At 46.7% G+C, this 14,448-nt stretch overlaps 1 protein-coding gene across 1 annotated transcript; it reads left to right on the top strand.

The window, feature by feature from the left end:
* Window positions 1-10,108: 10,108 nt before the first annotated feature.
* LOC308057532 (epoxide hydrolase 1-like) lies at window positions 10,109-13,817 on the top strand. The gene is given in 5 exon segments (XM_080411618.1): window positions 10,109-11,160; window positions 11,925-12,105; window positions 12,888-12,937; window positions 12,941-13,118; window positions 13,504-13,817. Coding segments are annotated over 5 exon segments (693 nt in total). The 5' UTR covers window positions 10,109-11,010; the 3' UTR covers window positions 13,638-13,817.
* The last annotated feature ends 631 nt before the right edge of the window (window positions 13,818-14,448 follow it).

The following is a 14,448-nucleotide window of genomic DNA, read 5'->3' as shown; positions in this document are numbered from 1 at the left end:
CCCACCCAACAGTGGTCTGCTTTACTCACTAGTCATCTCCTGACTGTCACGTAGACTGTGAGCTGATCTCCATGAGCAAGGGTCTGTGCTCCTGGCCCGCACTGTCCTCACCCTGATCTTTCATTAGAGAGTCAGAATATGAATACTTCCAATTCACAACCCAGTATCTCACAGGTAGGAAAAATGTAAGAGGAAGAGCAGGCACATTTTCCTTGCCTCATTTCCACCAGTTACTGGTAGTTCTATCTCCCTTTATTACGCTAAATAATTTCTCTTCACTCCTCAAACATTTGAAGGCCAGGATCCTGCTCCTAGTCAGTCATCCCTTAGGCAAACTAGATTTTGCTTTTGTAACGTTTTTTCTGCATAGTAGCTCCAGCCTCCTAATCATCTTTGTTGCTGTTCTTTGAGCTGTTTCCCAGTCATCACAATTTTTCTGGTAATGGGGTCACTCAAAGTGAGTGCAATATTCCAGGCACAGGAACCCTGTGTGTCCCGTTGCGTCTGTGATGTTGCCCTCAGGTGGTTACTCCAGAGAGAAGATGCAGCTTTAAAGAAACCATCCAGTGTCTTCAGGACAGAGATTTGCAACCGCATGAGAGCTGTGGAATGGATAACTCTGCACTCTTTTAAGTGATGCCTTTGTGCCAGAAACCAGGATTACACTGGCTTTTTCTGGCTCTCCATCCTGAGCTCTAACTCTCAGTGTTTAAAGTGTATTTCACCATGTGGATGCTGCTGTGCTTAAAGAGCAGCAGGAATAATCTCAGCTTCAGTGAGCCACACAAACCTGAATGGAAATCCTAAAACAAGAGGCACAAGAACTGACGGATTTTCACCATCACCAACTTTATTAATACTAATTTTATGATTACAGCTACTTGCCTTGGTGACATTTTTCAGCAATTCTTTTTATCTCAGAATTCTATGCATCATAAAATTACATTTCCTTTCTTTATTACATCAGGTGTTGTGTAACTCCCAGATTATAATCCATGTCAAGTCATGAAGGGTGTTCAGCAGGTGACAAGAGACTTTATTAAAGGTCAAATTAGTTATTCATTATGTTAGTCTCTCCCCTGACTCAACTCTTCATAAAGCTAAACTGTCCTGCTCACTCATTCCTTTCTCCTGTTACAGCCTCCACTGTCCCAGTGATTATGGTGCCAGGTTTTTTTCTGCCTTTTCTATTCCTCTCTGCCCTTTTGTTATGGAAGTGACCCTACTTAACACTGATTTCAAAGTGGGGATGCATAGCTGATTTATTTTGGAATTGTTACGGTGATATATACATTCCTGACCTATTTAATACACGACATCTTATTTTGGCTTTGCTTTGCTCTGCACTGAGTTTTCTCTCTCAGCACTGTGCTGTCCACAGAGGTGCCTGGAGTTTTTCCCTGAAATCAGCTCTAACTCAGAATATTTCATTTAAATATTAGGTCAGTGAAATATTTTTTCCAGCTTCCCTTAACTTATATTGGCATACAGAGAGTTCCATCTGCAATCACTTTGTGCCACTTACCCAACTTTTGGTTCATTCCTGCTCCCACTGAAGGCAAATGCCAAAACATGAATTAGATTTCAGAGCAGCAGCCTTTACTAGGGGCTTTTGAAGTTTTTCCCAGTCGTTCTCTATCTTACATAGATTTGGCTGCCTCACTAAACACTTCATCCTCTGGATGCGGTGCAAAAGCAAGCGGTGGTCTCGTCAATGGCACTGAAGATTTCACCATTAAAACCAAATGAGCTGGACTCGATCATTCTTGGCTACCATATGTCTCAGCACTGATCATGGGGGATGTTCCTTCTGTGAGCCTTGCAACTCCTCTCACTGCAACACTGCTAAAAAATAGGTGCTTTCTCCTATGTTTTCTTTCACAACTTCATTTTTGTTCCTTGCTTCCTGCAGAACCAGTGCTGGTGCAATCACTGGGTATGTCTATAGATGTGTCCTCTCAGTAACTTTTTGATCTGTTTGCTGATTTCACCAACTTTGGCAAGCAGACATTTCAAAATTAGTTCTGAAAGGTGTTTCTACACATTTCATGAAAAGTGATTTCTTTGGAAGTGCAGGGGTGATTTTATAAACATACCTAAAGGAAACAAAATCTTAGAACAATTCAATTGTTAGAAAGTTTTTGTGTTTGTACTTGCAAAATACAAATTCTTTGTATTTGCAAATAGTAGCTGTATTTTGCAAATACATGTAGGAAACAAGGCTTCATTAGTTACACTGCTTGTGGAACTGCTTATTAATCTTAGGCAAGGATTAATCCTGCAGCTGTTGCTGCCCAGTTTTCTTAACAGCCACTTGCAAAGGGCTTTATCCTTGTACCTTTGGGAAGGGCCAGTCAGTTACGTATCTGGGATTTTGCTTAGAGAAGTCTTTCCAAGAATGCTGAAAAGCTGGAGGAGAAAAAAAAATTACACTTACAGATTTGTTGATAGAATCTTGTTTACCATATTCAGACCAATATCTTAAAATACAATACCTAATTATTTTCCCAATTGTATTTGTGGGTCCTGATATAATGCTCAAGGTCCATAGTGCTGCTTTCTTTAGGTGAGATATCTGCAGTGCTGTTATTACATTATACTCAAACGTCCCTCGTTTTCCAGACTAGATGTTTTTAATGAAAAATGAAAATCATATCCTTATGTCAGAAGTTCAGCTGATTCAGTCTTCATTCTCTTAATGCCTCTGGACCTGATGAGTCTCCTCATATTACTGTTGTTGTTGTTATACAATGTAGGCATAACAACTAATAATGGACAGTAGGAAAAACCATAGAGAAATAAATAATTTGGGAAGAAGGCCACAAATACTTCCAAACAGCTAACACAGTTCCCCAAAAGGGAGGTAATAACGCACAGGATCATTGCAGAAAACTCTCCAAAATTTCCAGTGAACTGAATACATCATGAGACCAACGTCTCAAAAACAGATCTCTTCTTGCATGTTTCTTCAGGCCTGCAAAGGGGAGCTCACACACTCCAGCAGCCCTTCAGCTGCCTGCCATACCGACTGTGGGAGCTCCGTGAGCGCCTAATGCTCAGCTGATGGCACTGCAAAACCCATGCTTAGATTTGGGCTTCGCCCTTTCCCTCCGAAGCCCTTCGTTGTAAGAGCTAGTTTCAGGAAGGTGGCTGTGCAGAGCTCCAGCAGAGCGGTGGGACAGAGACAACCCACCCCACTCTGCAACACAGCTACCCCTCGCAGCCACTGCGCACTCATGCCCACCGAAAGCAAGAACAGGAGTTTTCCAGGGTAAGGATGGAGAAAAGCAGCTTGGGATCTGGCCTGTCGTAATAGCTGCTGTTACAGGATCCTCAGCAGCAATCATTGTTATTGAGAAGGATGGAGATCGTTCTCTAGCATTTCTTTCTGCCTCAGCCAAATACTTGCTGTTAACTGCTTTTTTAGAGATTTTTTGTTAAACTAAATACATCATTGAGTATAGACCCTCTACACATACTAATTTATATGCAGCCCTTTGTTGAAGATAAGGCCTTTGTTTCTGCCACCAATGCTTCTTCACTACATTAATGACAAATCACCCAGCATATTCTTTTCCATAAGACATTTATATCTATATTGTCCTACAAATCTTAAGACTAGTCCCTCTCTCAAGTACCTTTGGTCAGCTGCATCCTTTTTTTAAAAAAATGATTCTTGCTTTCTTTGCAAGATGATAATTTTACATGGCTTGGAGCAATGGTTGCAGGAGATATGCAATGCAATCCTAAGATTGTAAAACAACAAAAATGGGATAACTGAGCAGAGTTGAAAGTTATATCTGTACTGATTGTATGAAGTTCCCTTCTGTATAAGAAATTCCTCACGTCTGCTGGGCACCTGGGTTAGCTAAGCCAAGCCTGCAAGCCTCCACCACACTCACCTACCAAAACTCCACAGTGTGTCCAAGCCCAAAAGGTCTATCCTTCACATTACGTTCCAGGATTAACACTCCTAGCATGCAGTACAGCAGTACCCATATCCTAGAGCACAGAAAGGTCTTGTACACCCGACTTTCAGTCCATGGCCTGGCACACATGCAGGAGCTATCACATTTTGTGCATCCAGGCTCTGAGCACAAGCTTCCAGAGCCTGCTGCCTGCCTCCCATCACCAATATCCCCAAGATTATCCCTGGGGTATCAGTGACCTAAATACACTGGTTTGGATTTGAAAGTTGCTTTTGTTTTTAATGTTGCTGAGTCTCTAAAACCAGCACGCGTAACAAACTGCCTATTTCCAAGCAGCGGTTGTGTAATTTTGCTCCCCACCCCCAGAGATGTTGCCTGCCATTCATTTCATGGGCTCAGTTTCACTGGGAAGTGCCTGGAGGAACCTCTTAGCTCCCTAATTAGCAACAGAAGGGGCCAGTCCTTGCCGGAGGTAGCAGTGAAACATTTGTGAGGCCTTCCGACAATAAGGGAGACAGAGAAGGGGCCATTTCCAGCTGGGAAAACAGTAACTTCTCTTCAGCATACAGTGCAGAGCAGAGGACTAAAGAGATGTTAGGGGGAAGGTATATTCAGCAATGAGAATGGGCTTTCTGCGCAAGAAAGGAGCATTTGTGGAGGGGGAGGAAGAGGTTGGAGAGCTTGTCCTGGGCTCTCCCAAGCTGTTCATTGCTCCTGCAATCCGACTTTTATGTAATATACCATGGAGCAGCACAGAGGCCTCATGGACTGGCTACCGGTGAGGGCAGGAGCAAGGTGTTGCTGCCGTCGGCTCTCAGATGTTTGAGCTGGCTCTTGTTAGTAAGATTCAGGAATTAACAGCTTGGAGGTGCTTAGGAGCTCAGTGTTTCCTCCAGGGACGGGATCACTGAGGCTGAGCACAGAGCCTGCCATTCAGTGCCAGAGTCGACTTTGGTACCAAACAAATCTCCCACCAACCAGCTGAATGTCCTGAGACCTCACTGGAAAGGTGAAAACTTTGCTTGTCCATTGCAAGTAGGGCGATGTGCTGGGGGCTTTCCCTTAACCCCAAGGACACAGCCACACGTGGTAAGATCTCCAATTTTTCCCATCTAATCCCATCTCTGGGCATGGCTTTTTTCATACAATACCAGTTGGAAAGAGTTGCATGTGCATGGACAGTCCCAGCTTGGACCTGTTGGACCACGGGGACCATTTTCCTTCAGAAGTCATGCAGGGAAATACAGCATTCAGTGTCTTTGGCCTGTAGGAGCAAAGATCCGGCATAACACATGAAATCCTTGTTAGCCTTAGGACCTTCCTTAAAAGCAAAGGAAGAACATAACGTTCAAAGACAGAGTGATGCCATGGGGCAAGCAGGGTTTCGGGAACCTGGAAGAGCACAGGAGAGATCTGAAGCTTCCAGTTGTCCTGCCCTGCAACATCACTGGCCAGCAGCTCACTGGTAGTGGCCACCGACCAGAAAAAAAGAAGAGAGCTGGTCCCTGGTATAAGTCAGGAGACCATATTCACAAAGATCCCCTGTTAATGAGCACCATTTGCTTTCTAGTAATGCTTAAGACAGTGAACCTGATCTTGTGCATGCAAAAGGAAAATTACGCAGCAATGCCTTCATGCTGTAAGATGATGGCTTGATGATCTTAAAAGGTCTTTTCCAACCTCAACAATTCCATGAATCTATGATTCTGTGAAGGGCAGTGCATTACAGTTGGGGCCATAAATCCCAGCAAGGGCCTTGCAACGGCTCTAAAGGTCAGAATAATAATTTCCAAGTTGCCACAGCATCTCAAGCTATAAAAGAGCTACGTTCAAAGGTTTTGTGCTCCATTCTTACCCCTGTTCAATAGCCCATTTCATAATGAGAAGTCACCAGCTTTCCTCCCTGTGTTTCAGGTTTCAGTATTAATGGCATTGATGAGGCTTGGATTATGATTACGTGAAACTGGCAACGAGAAACACATAAAGTCCAAAATAGAAAAAAGCCCAAATACACAAAAAAAAAGTGTTATTACTGGTGCTGCGAGCTCCTCTTTCCCACAAGAGGGCACCCAGTGTTTGCAGAACTACTGCTTGGCCTTTGGGTGCTTTCTCCAGCAGCAGGTCACACTGTACCAGCAGTAGCGAACGGGTCTGGGAGAGCTGGCAGGTTGTGTTGTGTTTGGCTCCTCCTGCTTGTATCCAGCTGTTAAACCATCTGAAAAAATACATTACGGTAACATTTCCATGTCTGTATTTTCTATCATTGCTGCAGGGGTGATCCTGCAGATCAGTGACAAGAGCAAGAGAAAAGCATAGGAAACAAGCTTTCTGTTAGTATGTGATTTGTGCAATGGGAACATATGAAATCCCTTTATAAAATGATGCCTGTCGCACAGGGACTGTGGGAAGTTTAGACATTTGGAAGTTTAGACAGAGGTGCAATAGTGAGATTCAGTGTATCAAATTTTATTCTCTCTCCTTTTGGGTTGGTTTGTGTTTTTTTTTCCCATGCCAGAGTAGCAGCTGAACCAGCAAAAGCACAGCACTGGGACAGAGGCAGAATTTTTTCTAATAGTGCTCCGAAGGGGCTTTTTAAAAATGGGTTTGCTAAGACATCTGTCATTAAGAATAAGGGATCCTGCCCCAATGCAGGGAGATGCTCTGAGACATTTTTGCAGGTCCTTTCCTGTGGGATTCCCCTTTCCATTTATGAGACATGCATCAAAATCTCGTGGGAGGCAGCCTTGCTGTCTCCAGCAAGCAGTTTCTGCCTGAATTTGTGCATTTTGGCCTCGAGAGGTTGTAAGAGAGGAGGGGAAAAACCCCTTGCTTTCCACTGCTGCTGCATCCCAGGACGGAATTTCCTCTGGGAACCCTTTGATCTCTGCTCACCAGCACTCACACAAAACTCCTGCACATCCCCTGCATTTCAGTAGACGGGATCCTGGCATCCCAGCTGTTCCAGATTTATCGGGGGTGAAGGTGGCGGTGAGGTGTTGCCTTTTAGCCTCAGGGTATTAGTGGCCTTGGTGTGTCACCTTGTATCTTAAGTAAAAGCCATTCTGACTTTCCCAAGCTTTTTATACAGAAAGCAGCAACTTCTGTCTTTTCTTTGTAGCTGTAACTAGCTCTGCTGGCTCTTCTCCCACATTCCTGGTATAGATAAATTCACTCACAGCTGTTTAAGCCAGTCCTTCCTCCACCAGCCTTTATGCTTTTTCCCAGTGCTAAGTAAGAAACAGAATTTCCTCGAGGTCTCTTTTGTCTACTGACGACATCACAGCCTGCAGTACCTCAACCTGGCTCTTTACAGGGTCCTCAGCTACCTTCCACATGGGTTGTAGTTCTTTCCCCTTGTTGCTAATAATTCTCTTGTCTGCTGACTATAGTCCCTCTGCAATCAGGGATATCATCTTCCAAGAGGCCTCAAAAGAGCTGGTTTTGTTTGGGAAATAGAACCTTAAAGCTAAGTAATCCCAGACGGATGTAACCAGAAATAGCTGTGGTGTAGCAATAAACTGAACTTTGACCAAATGAAGGATTTACAAGCTTTTCTTCCTGATGACTCTTTTTTGATGGCACAGTGGCTGCATATGAAGTCACGGTATGAGACCTAACCATCACAGAGCTCACTGGTGATGGTACTTCGCTTAGAGCGTTGCATGGAGATAGGAATCATTTTCTCTCACAGTAAGATGTAGTTATTCCTGGACTGAAGCACAGCAAGGACACAATTTAGGAAAGAGAAGCCTTTACCTAGTAAGATTTTACTAACCATGAAGGAAATGAAGTCTAAAAATGAGCTAAAACAAAGCATTGATTTCTGTGGAAAATGAAAAGCAACTTTTCCTTTTTTGTTTGGGCTGCTGCCGATCACAGGTGCACATGGAATAGAGCCACACGATGCACAGGTCAGAAGGGACACATGGAGGTCAGCTCATCGCAGCTTCTGCTCAGAGCAGGTTCAGGTAGATCAGGTTGCTCAGTGCCTTGTTCCTGTCAAATTTTGATTGCCTCTAAGGATGGAGATCCCACATCCTCTCTGGGCCCCTGTCCCAGTGTCTGAATACCTCCATGGTGAACTAATTTTTCCTCACATCTAACCAGAATTTCCCTTCTTGCAATTTGCGTCCATTGCCTTTTGTTCTTGGTCCATTTTTCCTACACTCTCCACTAGGTAGATGCAGACAGCAGTAAGACCCCACCCTTTGCCTTCTCTCCTCCAGGCTGAACAAGCCCAGGTCTCTCTGTCTCTCCTGGTACACCACATGGCTCCAGCCCCCCAGCAGCCTGGTGGCCCTGACCACCGAGGGTGGGCAGCCTCACTCCAGCCCTTCCTCTGCCAGCAAGGCCAGCACTGGACATGGCACTCCAGATGTGGCCCCACAAGTGCTGAAGAGAGCGAAGGATCACCTCGCTCAGCCTGCTGGCTAACACGCTTGCTATCTAGCCCTGTACGCACCGGCCTTTGCTGCACCTTGTTGACTCAGGCTCAGCTGAGGACCTCAGGCCAGGCTCTGCAGAGCTGCTTTCTATGCATCTGGCGTCCAGCCTGTGCTGATGCACGGAGCTGTTCCCTCCCCGTGCAGGACCTGGCATTTGTCTCTTGCTGAACTTGATTTGCAAGCGCACGTTTAGGCAATAGGTGGCACTGACGGTTGATGTAGCTTGCATTGTCACCAGGAGAGTGTCGCTGCGGAAGAGAAAGCCAGCAGAGGAGACACCTGGGTTGTTTCGCTGGGAGCTGTGGCTAGGCGAGGAGGAGCGGACATGTGGCAGGAGATGCTTCCAAACGCCTGGTGAGATCTCTTTGGCACAGGGAGGAGGGACTCTAAACAGGGGTCCCCAGGGTTGGGGCAGGAGAAAGGCCCGGTGGGGTCCACCAGGCCATCGGTGGGTGGGAGCATGCAGCTGAGCTTTCCTGAGCATGGGTAGGGAGGAGGTTTTATAAGACTGAGCCTTGTTCTGTGCCACTCAGAGAGCTGTTTCTGGGACATGCTTGCTTTGTTAGCAGTGCCGAGTTTGTGCTGTTGCCGTGCTAACTGGTTTCGTGCCTCTGACTCACTAAACTCCAGGATATAAGTGCAGGGGGTTGTTATTACTTGTTGCATAAGCTACTCAGCCTCCAGGGAGGTGGAGGCTGACACTGTTTACTCTTAGGAGCTCTTGGTCTTCTTTGTCTGGGAGTGGTTTCAGGAGATACTTCCTTAAAAATCACATAGACTGTCTCAGAGATCAATTACCCAATTGCCTTCACTACTGCTGGGGTGTCCAGTACAGGCACTGTGTTCTGCATCACAGGTAGCAGTGGGAAAGGGTACCAGGCAACAGGAAACACCCAGTGGACTTGGTTTTTCATGGAGTTTCCTGTCCTTTTTAATTTTTTTTTTGTCTCAAGGCATCGTAATTATGACACCAAACAGCTTCCTCATCTAGCTGCAGAGTAACAAGACTTTCTCTGTTGCTTCTAACTTTTTGGTAGATTTTAGATTCTGCTTTTCTTGCAAGAGAATCTACCAGGCTAAAAGAGAACCAACGAGGATGTTTCCTTTTTCTTGCGGGCAGATGAGACCTAAAAGCTTGGTATCCAGTCAGGAGTAGTTGGAAATAGCAAAGGTACAGCAGCTCACTGAACCTGAACAGGGAAGGGTCCCACAAGCTGCTCCTCATGCCAGCCCTGGGCAGGATGAGTACCACGTGGCTGGCAGCAGAGTAACCCTTGAGCTTGGAAGTCCCCTGCCAAGGCTGGGCACCTATCGCTACACAGCTGCCAAAATAAACTATTTACTTGGCTGAAGTAACACAGCCCTCTGTAGGATGAAACACCGCAAGGACACCTACCCAGTTGTTCAGTGCCTTTTATCTAAATTGTGCTGAAGGCGGGAATATTATGGTGACAAACTATCTAGCTAAAACACAGCCCAGAAACACTGTCTCTGTTGCCAGCCAGCTGAACAGCTTGTGATCCCATGGCTGCACGGTAAATGGTGCTGGCAGGGGATGTTCCTTACACCATCCCCAAGGGATGGTACCATTCAGACAACACTATCAGACCAAGAATCTTTCCCACCCCACCCCCACCCCCATTTTCTAGGGATGGCACCTTGTCCTGGATCAGGTAAGTGAAATAGCTGCTCTGTGCTGAGGAGTTCACTTTTTATTAGCACCTGGGCTGGGGCACAGCATAGTCCCTTCCATACCCTGTATGACAAAAAATCTTCATTCACAGTCTTCTTTGAGCCCCCTGCAATAGCCCCAGACAGCTCTGCTAATCCCCAAGGGAAGCTGGAGAGCTTGAGGCACAGGTCAGGGGGATGGGAAGGGACACTACATTTAGGACTGATTGCTGAAGGGTTTGAACGGTTTTAAAACATTGCTGTCTGTCTGTTAAATCCAGCTCTGGCGCCTTAGCTCCCACACCTCAAGAAAGTCTGAAACTTTGCTGTCTAGGTAAGAAAAAGAGGCACCAGACAGACAAGTTGAGACCTTTACCTATGGACAGCTATGGTGGAGGGCTAGCGTTGCCCTAAAAGATGACTGAATCTGTAGGGGAGCTATGTATGTAGCACAGTCAAGGGGCATGTCTAGCACATCCAGCTGTCTCCAGCAGCTGAAAACTCTTGTCTCTGCTCCTCAGCCCACTCTGTGCAGTTTTTATTCCTGAAGCTGTCCAGGTGCTACTATCCCATTCACTTCAGTACCTGCCTTAAAACAGATAGATCCAGATCCTACTGATCCTTGTCTCCCAGGGCACACCTGGTACATAAGGAGAGGGACAGAGAAGCCTTGTGATTAACAAGTCCTGATCAGCAAAGGCTTAAGGTCCCTAAGAAACACTGGTAGATGTAACCCTGCCACAAATCCTGCCTGCGATCTTCAAAAATAACAGAAACACCCAGCCCCTGCTGACTGCATGGGGTTTGTTACTCACGTCCAACCAATGTGACTACAAGCCTCAGCATAGTCCCTTTACCCTTGACACTTCTGTTGGGCGCAAACAATTTTATGCCTCCCCAGGTCATTCGAATGTTCTCAGAGGAATGCAGTCCTGGTCCCTGTGGCCGCTCTGGGCGTTGGAGGGATGCTGGTTTACTGGCTGAGGTCTAGACACAAGATCAAGACTATTGAAATGGGCAATGGATGGTGGGGCTCAGATGAAAGACCTCTAAAAGGGAAAGAAGATGAAAGTATCTGTCCCTTCAAGACTGAAACATCTGACAAAGAAATTGAGGTGCCCGTGCCTGGGAGGTAAGGAGGGGCAGAAAGCTGCGAGGTGGAGCCAGTTCATCACCCACCTTACTGCTTTGAGGTGATGCCTTGGGGGCAATAGCCAGCGCAGGTCCGTTAGATGATGCTCTGGCTCACTGCCCTTTATGAATGGGATTTGAGCTCAGATTCACTGCAATGTCTTTACGCTTTCTGAGACCACAGACTCTCAATGCAACCTGGGGCTGCTCCTGCAGAAAGGCCATGCTTTGAGCAGCAGAATTTGACAGCAGGTCTGCAGTGGTGGAATGGGGTGGGAGGGCACCGGGATAGCAAAGGCACCAGTAGGGCAGGACTGAGGGGCTTCCGCAGAGGACAGGGTTGGAAGGGTGAAGAAGGATGGGGTCCTTCCTTCTGTCCCTACAAGCCTGTCACTAATTATCTGGCCAACTAGCAGTCGGTAGCACAGGCTGAGCTGCTTATTCTTCTCTCAGCTGGCAGTGCTGGCAAGTTCCTAGTGCCCAAAACCCTAAAGCGAGTTAGCAGTAAGGCAAGCGTAGAACCCACTACTCCTGGGTGCCCTAGGGGAACTGCTAACCTGTAGAGAAATATATTCTCCATATAAATGATTCAGGAAGTTATACAGAGTATGGCACTGCTTCAGGAGGGCTTGTGGTGTCCCAGAGAGAGACACAGAAGCCGGTGGAGCCAGGAGAGCCTGTTCATGCCTGCCTTAGCATAGGGCACATGCAGGCATCTGGCCAGCCTTGCAAGAGCTCCTGTCCGCAGGACCTGCATCGCCGCCTGGAGCAGGCCCGCTACACACCGCAGCTGGAAGGGGCTGCCTTCCGCTACGGCTTCACCTCCAGCTACCTGCAGAAGGTGGTGGCCTACTGGAGGAACCCGTTTGACCGGCGCAAGCAAGTGGAAATCCTGAACAAATATCCCCATTTCCGAACCACCATTGAAGGTGAGGGGGTCTCTGTGGCTTGAGCAGGTCTCACTCTGAAATGCACAGAGAGAATGGGGGGCTTTAAGAGGTTACTCTATTAAGACAACAGTGTGCATAACAGCTTAATGAAGGATCAGTAGTGGAGGCTATGTTATTAGTAACCCTCTATAGATTAAGATCATTGCACAGTGGTGATAAGATTAGATCTGCTTGAAGATGGGCTTCATCTGGCTCTGAACCTGCACTAAATAACAACGAGGTTTTCTTCTGCTATTGCCTTGAAGCCACCTTTGAAAACTGTAAAATTTACCCAGGCCCTGAGGTTGGAATATCCACCACCACCACCCAGTTTAGCCAGGTGAGGTTAGCCAGACTTTAGATAAGTGATCTGCAGGTTAAACTTATATCCTGCGCTTACTTTTTCCATGTTTCTCTTTTTATCACCCACACATTTTGTAATTTAGTCATGTTTTTGCACGTGTCTTAGCTGCATTATGCTATTCATTGAAGTGCAGCTGTACTTATATACTGTAAGACCAATTTCTCAGGAGGTGGATGCTCAGTCTCCTGTGACCCCAGTAACTGGGACTGGGATCAATACCTCTGTCTGTAAGTAAAAGATGAGACACAGGTAAAATACCAGGCATGTCCTTTCAGCTAGGCATCTTCTTGCCATGGGTTGATTGTGTACCTTCTGCTGTGAATGCTAATCACAGTTTTGCCACCCTCCTTCTTCAGAGTTTGGAACAGAAACTGTGATGGAACTAAGGCTTTAATTTATCTGTCTGGATGTGTGGCAGGGATTGATATCCATTTTATCCACGTGAAGCCCTCCTATGTCCCTCACAGTTGAGCTGCTCAACCTCTGCTGATGGTCCACGGCTGGCCTGGCTCCTTCTACGAGTTCTACAAGACCATCGCTCTACTCACAGAGCCAGCTGAGCATGGCCTGAATGAGGGTGACATGGTGTTTGAGGTCATCTGCCCATCCATCCCAGGATATGGCTTCTCTGAGGCACCACACCAGAAAGGTGAGCGATGAAAAGGCGCTGTTGGAATTGCCAGGTTCTTGGAGCCTCAGTCATCCCTGGCCCTCACCAGGGAATGCAGTTTGTGAATGCAGATGCTTGGCTCTGCACTAACACCCATGTGGCTGAGGCTCTGGGGCTGGCTGTGGAGATCTGGAAGGTAATGGTAGCTGGAAACCAGGTCTGCTTTCCACTTTATCCACTTTATCCACTTTCCACTGAATTTCCATCTTGTGTTCACTGTATTGCCAAGGAGCAAGGCAGAGCAGCATAGCACACTGTGCCTTTACACAGCAGCATACTCATGTGCCTCTGTCAGACCATGATCTTTGGCCAGGGGATGATACACCAAGACAAACAGGTTTCCTCTGTTTCTCTTTACCTACAGGCTTTGACAGCAAAGCAACTGCTCGGAAATTTCATAAGCTGATGAATAGATTGGGCTCCAAAGAATACTACCTACAGGGAGAAGACTGGGGATCTCTTATTACCACAAACATGGCCCAGATGCTGCCACAGTGAGTAGCAAAGGGAATCAGTGCAGAGAAGGTTTCTCCAGTTCTTACCCTACCTTCTGGCTCCACGGTCCGGGTCCTGCCTTCTGTTTGCCCTGCCTCTCATCGCCTTCTGCTTTGTTTTCTCCAGGGGTATCCCCACCCCTGTGCATTCAGTCATATTCACGTGCTTTGCATTGACAGTGGTATTTGCCTTCTCACGCTTTCTAAATTTCATAGAATCATAGAAGCATTTAGGTTGGAAAAGACCTTGAAGATCATTGAGTCCAACCATAAACCTAACACTGCCAAGTCCACTGCTAAACCAGGTCCCTAAGTGCCACATCTACACACCTTTTAAATACCTCTACCACTTCCCTGGGCAGCCTGTTCCAATGCTTGGCAACCCTTTTAGTGAAGAAATTTTTCCTAATATCCCATCTGAACCTCCCCTGGCACGACTTGAGGCCATTTCCTCTCATCCTCTCACTTGTTACCTGGGAAAAAGTGACCAACACCCACCTTGTTACAACCTCCTTTCCTGTAGTTTTAGAGAGCAAGAAGGTCTCCCCCAAGCCCCCTTTCCTCCAGACTAAACAAGCCCAGTTGCCTCAGCTGTTTCTCATAGGACTTGTTCTCTAGACCCTTCACCAGCTCCGTTGCTCTTCTTTGGACACATCTTTCTTGTAGTGAGAGGCCCAAAACCGAACACAGTATTCGAGGTGCAGCCACACCAGTGCTGGGTACAGCATCACTGCCCTTGTCCTGCTGGCCACGCAATTTCTGACACAAGCCAGGATGCTGTTGGCCTCCCTTATCTAGGGAAGAGTTGTACAGAG

The sequence above is a fragment of the Falco punctatus genome, assembly GCF_963210335.1.
Source record: "Falco punctatus genome assembly, contig: scaffold_22, whole genome shotgun sequence".
NCBI classification, from domain to species: Eukaryota; Metazoa; Chordata; class Aves; order Falconiformes; family Falconidae; genus Falco; species Falco punctatus.
The sequence above is the reverse complement of the archived record's forward strand: the minus strand, read 5'-3'. Positions and strand labels throughout refer to the sequence as shown.